Genomic DNA, 9334 nt, shown 5'->3' with positions numbered 1-9334 from the left:
TCACCATTCCTGGTTGACAATAGTCATAGAAAAGGCCAAGGATGAGGATTCAAGACAGAAAAAGGGCAGGAGCTTCCCTGCGAAGGTCCCAGTGAGGGTCGAGATGTGGGACCTCTTGTCCAAATTATAGAAGGAAACTTCTCCCAATTCACAGTCCAGAAGCACGCCAACATGACACTGTGCTCGGCGTGAGTTGAGCCGAAAGCCAGTGAACTGCTGAAGCTTCCAGAGGCCATTGGCTGGGGCTGGTGTCACGGGCACATTTCTGGGGAAGGATTCCTCGCACACACCCAGGGACCACACCCCCAAGCCTCGGATTTCCACCTGCCAGAAGTGCCTGCCACCTTGGAACCCCTCCTCACCCAGGACGGCTTCCTGAGAGGTGAATGCCCTGGGGGAAGGATCCGAGGCGGGCTCTGTGCTTGCCTGGCGACAACTCAGAGTTTTCCTGTCCGGGGAGATGATCAGACTGGGGTGAGCGGTTTCTGGGTCCAAGGTCAAATCCCTCTGGAACTTGCTGATTATGTTCTGCAGGCCAGTGTAATGAGGGGGTAAGATGAAAGCCGGCTCCACAGACTGGTAGGAGAAGACTGCAGGGAGCTCCATGCTCCTACAGCTGTCCCACTGCTGGTGCACCGCGCTGAGCCCAGTCAGTAGGCCCAGGTCTGGCTGCAGACACAGCCGGGTGACGTCCCGCAGCGTCCTCTGCAGGCTGGCGCTATGCTCTGCCAGCTGCTTTCTGCCCTGCAAGATCTTCTTGGAATGACTTGACATATGTCTCCGTACCCCGTTGTCAAGGACATTGTGCTCAACTCTCAAGAAATGCTTCAACTGCTCAGATTCCGAAAACAGTTCAATCCTCTGCTTTGCCGCCTTCTCCCTCCACTCCTTTCTCTGGGCCTCTTGCCATTCCTGGGCCCTCTGCGCCTCCTCCAGCAGCTTCTGCAGAGGCTCCAGATAGCCCTTGAGCTTTGTCCTGTGATGAGCAGCCGCGGGGCCGATGGGCGTCAGGCGGTGACCGCGGTGGGCAGCGGAGGCGGCGCACTGGCCACACAGCAGCTCCAGGTGGTCCTCGCAGAAGAGGCTCAGGGCCTGTTGGTGCTCGGCACAGCGGCCTCCTGCCTCCCGGGCGTGTCCCTCCGGTCTCTGGCCGGGCAGCTGGCTGACCAGGTCAGCCAGCCGTGCCAGCTGCGTGTTGGGCCCGCGGGGCTCACGGGGGCAGGGGTGCTGGCACACGGGGCAGGGCAGGGGCTCCTGAAGGTTCTGCCAGCGCCCCCGCAGGCATGAGCCGCAGCAGTTGTGGCCGCAGTCTAGAGTCAGGGGCGCGCGCAGGGGGCCCTGGCACAGTGGGCAGCGAGCCTCTGCCTGTAGCTCAGCCAGGGCGGCGGCCAGGGCCATGGTGCGGGGCAGCGGGCGGCCACGCGGCCTGCGGGGGTGGGGGTGGGGGTGGGGGCGGTTTCGTAGGGTCAGCGGCTGGGTGGGTGGGTCGGTTCGGGACTCTTCTCCTTCGGGTCCTACCCGGCCCTCCTCGGCGACGGGAAACGGATGAGTCAGTTGGTCCTGGAGGTTCTAGGATGCTCAGCTCCGAGGACAGACGGAAAATCCCGCTAGTGTCCGGATAGCGGGCTGTGGTGAGGGACACTCTGCAGGACTCCAGCTGCTTCCTGAGGAGACAAACAAGATGACAACGGGTCCCTAGAGCTGCCCATGGCACACGGACACCGGGGCCTACTGAGGCGCCTTATCACAAACCCAATCGGGCCCCTTCAAACAGTTAATCAGTGAGAAACCGCAGCGGGCCAGGCGCTCTCCCTGCTCAGGGGGTCCAACCTCCCCACAGCCTGCACTCTGAACATCGCCCATCTACCTCCCCCAAATCTCCTGCAAATGGCTGAGGACATCCTCTCATCCTGTCCTCTGATCCTGCCAGGTAAGAGGTTTGAGTCAAGTACAGAGAGGTTGTTTTCCCAACCTCTATCAGGTTCCCCGCCCCCCCCCCCCCCCCCCCCCCCAACCTGGGAAGCAGCTTGCAGTTCACCTGGGTCCTGTGGCTGCTCCCAGCTCTCAGCTCTCAACTGTGGCACCGGGTCCAAGGCTCTGGGCTGAGGGCACAGGTGAAGTCCCCGTTTGCCCAGTTCCTGGGATGAAGTGTAGGGCAGGACTGCCCAGAGGGCCTCTTCTATCCTTTAGGGTGTGTCCTTTCCTCTCTCTCATTGGTCAGATTCTGAAAGCCGCTCACTCCTGGGCAGTGATTGGCCCCCCAGGGCACCTCCCTGGTTCCCATCATTTGCATAGGGTGGGACCTCTCTTGGCCTAGCCTCTCCTCCCTAATTCTGGGCATGTCCTCTGTGTAAACTCATCTCAGGGACCTGGAAGCCCCGGGGTTTCTCTCTCAGAAGGCTGGCCTGTCTGGACGTGGCTGCAGGGCTTGTTTTAGGACCTGCTGACTTCTGTCCCTTGGGCTTTCCCGGAATCACAGATGCTCAGGGAGTCTGGACCATCCAGGTGCCCAGGAGCCCAGTGCTCTCCTCCCTTCTCCTGGGGTGGGGGTTGGGCAGTGCAGGGGCATGGGGAGCTGCTGGGTGGGTATCCTCAGGACACCTCAGCTTGTCACTGAACGATTCTCCCCAGAGCTCCTGATGCCCTGTGGGTTTCTGTCATCCTGGCCTCCACCTCCAGCGGGATCTTCCTCTGATCTGCCTGTTAACATCTGTAAGCCCAGTGGGACTTCCCTCTTGACGGGCAATCACCACATCTCCTCCATCAATCCTGGGCTCTCACTCATGGATCCTCCAGCTGCCTGTACATCAGGTTTCCAGCTGAGCACTCCAGGGGGTGCATCAGGGTTGGGAGAGATGAGATGGAGGAAGTGCTTAGTCTCTTCCTGACCAATGACCAGATGGCCAGCACTCCATCTTAGACAGTGGACATTTCTTTTTATACCTTTATAGTACTTTTTTGACTACACCTACCAGTGTCAGGGGTTACTCTTGGCTGTGCACTCAAATCAGTCACATGTTCAGGGGTTACTCCTAGCTGTGCACTCAGAAATCACTCACATGCTCAGGGTTTACTCCTAGCTGTGCACTCAGAAGTCACTCCTGGCATGCTTGGGGGACCATATGGGATTCTGGGGAGCGAACCTGGTTCGGCTGTGTGCAAGTCAAGCACCCTACCTCTGTATCTCTGGCTCCAATTTTTTATTTTTTAAAACACACCTGCAATATCTTTTAACTCCTAATTCATATTCAGATTTTCCCAGGTACCTTGAAAATGTCATCTTCAATTGGGTTTATGCAAACCAAATCTTCGATTGGGTTTGTGCAAATCTAGATCCAAAAGAGTTTCGTGTTTTCCTTTAAGAATCTATTTTTTTGTTTATTTGCATTTTGGGTGATACCCAGCAATGCTCAGGGGTTACCCCTGACTCTGAACTCAGAAATTACTCCTGGCTGTGCTCGTGGGACCATACGGGATTCCAGTGCTCGAATCTGGATTGGCCGCATGCATGGCAAACACCCTCCCCTCTGTACTAACGCTCTGGCCTCTCTGTTTAGAATCTAACAACTTATATTGGTTTGTTAAAAATTTTGTGCACCTTGATGAGTAGACTGGGAGAAGTCCTGTAAAATTCTTCATCATCTGTAATTTTCTCCTGATGTCATTTAACTTATAATCCATCACCATAGTTGCCCTATTTTGACAAGAAAGGTAGAGAGTTAACATTTAGTTTGAAATCACACTCAGTTTGGTGGTAAAAGTAATTCGGAATCACACAGCGGCTCTCAGACTGACTCCGCCCTGCTCCAGAGTCTCAACTAAATCTCCCAAGAATTGCACACCAAGTAGCCATCCTCAGGGGCACTCTGGGAGGCTGGTTGTCCCTGAGCACCCTGCAGAAGCTCTGGTAGCTGCAGCCACACCCAACCAACGGCAGTCACACCTGAATCTCAACTCCACTGCAGCCACACCTGGATCTCAACTCCACTGCAGCCACACCTGGATCTCAACTCCACCATTTCATGAATATTCTCTGCAGAGACGCCAGTCTGTGAGTAAGTTCAGGTACCCAGTGGAATATAAAAGTGTTTTTGGTGTTATTCGGAGTTGGGGTGGGTAGCGTGTCCTTAGCCTTCTGTGTGGGCATATGTGTATGTGTTTGGTGGCCATGAGCTGCCTCCCCACCCCAGTCGGCTGCCACCACCAACAGACACATGAAGGAGGGAACAGGGCTGCCACGTTGTTGGTGATTAGTCGCCATTTATTCATTAATCTCATCCCCATTCCAGGCTCACACTGCCTCTCATTCCAGTCTCCTATTGTCCCTCATGCTCGGCTCCCCATGCCTCTCACAGCCTTAGTTACAGAGCACATCACCAAGGGCTGGGGGTAGCAGTTACACATAGGTGAGATAGCACAATCAACATATATAAAACCCTTCTTCCCAGAAGCTCTTCTAGGACAATGTCTCATCCTGCTAGGGGATCCGCCCAGTCCAAGGGTGGAATTTCATCTAAGGGTGTAATTTCTCCTTAGTCCATATCCATTTTAAAAAGTCATCTTTCCCCCCCCCCCCTTTATTTTATTTTATTTTTTTTTAAGTTGTAGATTTACAATTTTTTGTGCTTTGGTTTCAATTATACGATGATCAGATACCCATCCCTCCACCAGTGCCCATTTTCCACCACCAAGGATAATATCCCTCCCACCCCCATCCCCCCATCCCCCCTGTCTCTGTGGCAGGGCAATCCCCTGTGTTCTCTCTCTCCTTTTGGGTGTTGTGGTCTGCAAAAGAGGCATTGAGTGGCAAACATGTTCAGTCCATAGTCTACTTTCGACATGCATCTCCCCTCCTGGGAGGATCCTCCAAACATCCTTTATTTGGTGCTCCCTTCTCTATCTGAACTGCCCTTTCCTCTAGGATACCCGGCTGGCCTCTAAGTTATGGAGTAATCCTCCTGGTGCTGATCTCAGCTATTCTTGGGTATTAATCTCATACTTTGTTACTTTATATCCCCCAGATGAATGCAATCTTTCTATGTCTATCCCTCTCTTTCTGACTCATTTCGCTTAGCATGATACTTTCCATATTGTACCACTTGTATGTAAATTTCATGACTTCATCTTTTCTAACAGCTACATAGTACTCCATTGTGTAGATGTACCAAAGTTTCTTTAACCAGTCATCTGTTCTTGGGCATTCAGGTTTCTTCCAGTTTCTGGCTATTATAAAGAGTGCTGCAATGAACAAACAAGTGCAGATGTCACTTCGACTATACATTTTTGCCTCTCTGGGATATAGTCCCAGGAGTGGTATTGCTGGGTCAAATGGGAGCTCAATTTCTAATTTTTTGAGAATCGTCCATACTGTTGTCCAGAAGGGCTGAACCAGTGGACATTCCCACCAACAGTGAAGGAGTGTCCCTTTCTCGCCACATCCACGCCAGCATCGGTTGTAAAAAGTCATCTTAAACTTACATCTTAATAATATTTCTAGTCATTTTGTATGGACACAGGAGAGATATATTAGGCTCTGCTGGGGGCATCTTGCGATAGATCCCATACTATAGTGTTCAGACCAGATTAGTCCTACACAATTAGTCCCAATAACTTCTTTTTGGGTCATGACAGAGTTTGTCCATGACTCTGCTCTGAACTTACTATAAGTTTTATTGTGCTTGCCCTGGGTCCATTCAAGTCCCGTTGTCGGGACTCTCCTTTTGGGGTGCTAGGAACTAAGGGCAATGAAGGCTTAAATTGAGTAAATATCACAGATGTCCCATCTTCCTGTATCTATACCAAAACGACATTGCTCTAAAATTAATTGCAAATGACATAAAGGTACGAGAAAAGCAATATTTCACTTACAAATACAATTTCAGAATCCTCTGAGTAATCTGACTTTATAAGTCACAGGTTCTGATTAGGGGAAATTAAGCGATTAACAGATAGGGGAAACAGAGGACTAAGAAGAAGTTAAAGATGAACACCGAGGAAATGGGAGTGCTTTGGGAGCATTGTGATGGGTGTTACTCAATAAAATGAAACTCCGAGCTTTTACTCAATAAGCCTAAACTCCTTTCTTAAGAACTGACCAATGTTATCCAATAGCCTCCATTACTTCCAGAAGCCCCAGCAGCCATGCCCACTGCCATGTGGCTTCTTTGGCCCAGACCATAGATCCTGAAGTCTCTGGATTGTGCGACACTTAATTCTGCAATATTGAAATTCTAGTAGGAGCACACCAAATTCATTGGGACAGTAACATAGAAGCCGACAAAACTCAACAAACAAAAACAATGACTCAGTTTGCTCAACTAGCAACAAACAGCTTAATCCTTAACATGGGGCTTAACAACCCTGTGATCTGATATAATAATTTTCACATAAATTGATTTTTTCTACTTACTGATTTTCAGTATTGTGGCCTTGCTGTCCAATCAATTTTCATCCTAGAATTGTGTCAACAGTTGTGACTGTTTTCTACACTAAAATAAACTTTAAAAAATTATGAAAGTTACTCAGGATGATTCAGTCTTGTCACAAGGCATTAAAGCAGGGTATACAGAATCCTGAGTGTTCCCCTTGGTGATGCTGTGGTTGATCAGTGGGTTAAGGGTAAGAGTTCACTTGTAAGTTGTCCCCCTACAGAATGCAAAATTGTTAGTGATATAAGGGGGGAGGGGTGGTTTGCTACACAATGAAAGAGACAAAATCTTATAATCTCCAAAATCTTATAATCTTTTTATTTTTTCTTTTTGGTTAAATAATATAGTTTATTTAGAAAGATTTAGTCAGAGTTATTTGGGGGGGGGAGACAGAGATAGAGAGAGAAAGAGAGAGACACAGAGAGAGACAGAGAGATGTGTTTATGAGAGAACATAAGTTAAGCTTCTCCAGAGGAGGGAGAGTTGAGAACATATATCTCAGGTCGAGAAGGGAGGTGGAGAATGTGTCCCACAGTCCTTTGCAAAGTTGATCTTTGTTGTTGTTGCTGCTGTTGTTTTTGGCAAAATAGTTTTATTGATTTTTGTTTTGTTTTGTTTTGTTTTGTTTGCCTTTTGGGTCACACCCAGTGATGTTCAGGTGTCACTCCTGGCTCTGCACTCAGGAACCACTCCTGGCAGTGCTGGGGTGGGGTGGGGGGGACCATATGGGATGCCGGGGACCAAACCCGGGTCTGCCGCGTGCAAGGCAAATGCCCTACCTGCTGTGCTATCACTCCGGCCCCAAAATAGTTTTATTGAGAGAAATGGGGGGCAGGAGGCAGCAGTGGCACAGCAGGTAAATTGTTTTACGTTGATCCCACCTGGGTTTGGTCCAGGCAGCACCTAAGGCCTGTGAAGTCTTGCCAGGAGTGATCCCTGAGCACAGACCTGGGAGGAAATGCTGAGCACTGCCAGGTCCAAAATTAAAAAGAAAAGAATAATAAATTTATATAGAGAAATGAGAGAGAGATAAGGAGAGAGACAAGGAGAGAGAGAGAGAGAGAGAGAGAGAGAGAGAGAGAGAGAGAGAGAGAGAACAGGTATTCAGAAGAGAACACAGTTTCTCTCTTCAAAAGTCTTGATTAACCTTTAGAAATCCCAAATAATCAGCAGAACGTTTTGAAGATTTCCTGGGATTTCAACAAGATTATTGTACTAAAATAACAATATTCATTTTATTCATTTATAGGTGAACAGAAAAAATGAAAAAGACGTTGTTTACAGTGGCTTACATGATAGCAGTCTTTGTAAAACAGCTCTTTCATGAAACTAGCAATGAATGCAGAAGTCGTGGATGAACCCAGCCCCTGAAAGAGAACTAGAAGATTTCATGGGCTCAAATGTGACTGACATGTCCATGGATTGTAAGATAACCAACAAAGGCGTCCGACCTCTCCAAGTTGGATTTTGTCTTTAATTTAATCAGAAATAAAATCTGCAGGAATTGCTTTAATAACAGATTGTGTAAACACAAAAAGACAACAGCGGCTCTATCTCTCCCGCCGCCCGTGTTCGGCAGTCTCACGCCGCTTCCCCCACCCTAGGGAGGTGGATGGTGATGGACAGACGAAGGAACAAGGGCCAGGCTGGTTGGTGCCAGTTGCAGTTTATTCCGTTCCCATCTCCATTCTCCTCTGATTCTCCTCCTATTTCTTCCTCCCCCATGCTACTTTATTCTCCTTCTCGGTCCCCCTTCATTCCCTTCTGCCTCCCTCATTCTCCTACTCCTCCTGGCTCTGGAATCTGGATGTGTGTTTTCAAAAGGCCAGCAGTGCTCTATCTCTCTTACCGCCTGCGTTCGGTGGTCTCGGGCTGCTTCCCCCACCCTGGGCAGGCCGACGGCGATAGGTAGGTGAAGGAAGGAACGAGGGCCTGGCTGGTCGGTATCAATTGTAGTTTATTCCAATCTCCACTCAAGGGGAGTGCTGCTCTCTCTCTCTCTCTCTCTCTCTCTCTCCCCCTGAGCCCGTCTCACTTCTGACTCTGCCCTCCTTTGCTCTTATAGTCTTAGTTTATATAGCAATCACATAGGATGCTAATACAAAGGTGAGTTGAACATTAATAAGTCAACAAAGAGGGGTAGGACCACTCCTCCAGGAGATTAACTCAAGAACAAAATCTCATCTAAAGAGATTATTCCGAATTACTAGGAGCTCTACTCAAGGGTGGGATCCAAACAAGAGTGTGTTGCTTTCTTCTTTCCTCAACTAGTAATCCATTTGGGAGTCAATCAACTCCCAAGTTACAAAGCATAATATTAACTGTCTTCCTGTGTCCATACAGAAAGGACATTGCTTTAAGGTAAAATATGCAAAAGTCATAACTTACAATACAAGTTCAGTGTCCTTAGAAGGATCTGATCTTGCAAGTTAACAGAATCTGATGGAGGGGGAAGATGATTAACTGGTTGGGGAGGAGAGCACAGAGAAGAGTTTACAGGTAAACACAGAGGAATGGGAATGACTTGGGAGCACTGTGATGGGTGTAACCCGATAAAACTAAGCTCCCTGTGGCAAGGGAGAAAGGACAAACCAACGTTATTCTACACCAGATATGACTTTACTTATCGTTCGGTTCTCATGGGCAGAGGGATAAGTCAAAGCAGTAATACATTGAAAGGAACCGTTCCCAGAGTGGAGTGGTCAATCTAAACTTTCCCCCAAAACAAATGTTTAAACCATTGCAGAAGTTTTCCTTCAGCTGGGGTTGGTCACACTTTTAATTTTTCTTGTTGTTACTTGCCTGATTTGGGGCTTCCGGGCCTTACTGCTGGCTCTGTGCTCAGGGCTCACTCCCAGTGGGCTCGGGGAACCATGTGAGATACTGGGGATCAAACCTAAGTCGAC

At 49.1% G+C, this 9334-nt stretch overlaps 1 protein-coding gene across 1 annotated transcript; it reads right to left on the bottom strand.

Annotated features, from left to right (window-relative positions):
• On the bottom strand, window positions 1-1398 carry LOC130023383 (tripartite motif-containing protein 75-like). Its single transcript, XM_056113891.1, has one exon. The coding sequence runs from the start codon at window positions 1396-1398 to the stop codon at window positions 1-3; it is 1398 nt and encodes a 465-aa protein (XP_055969866.1).
• Between the last annotated feature and the right edge of the window lie 7936 nt (window positions 1399-9334).

The sequence above is a fragment of the Sorex fumeus genome, unplaced genomic scaffold (assembly GCF_029834395.1).
Source record: "Sorex fumeus unplaced genomic scaffold, SorFum_2.1 ptg000024l, whole genome shotgun sequence".
NCBI classification, from domain to species: Eukaryota; Metazoa; Chordata; class Mammalia; order Eulipotyphla; family Soricidae; genus Sorex; species Sorex fumeus.
The sequence above is the reverse complement of the archived record's forward strand: the minus strand, read 5'-3'. Positions and strand labels throughout refer to the sequence as shown.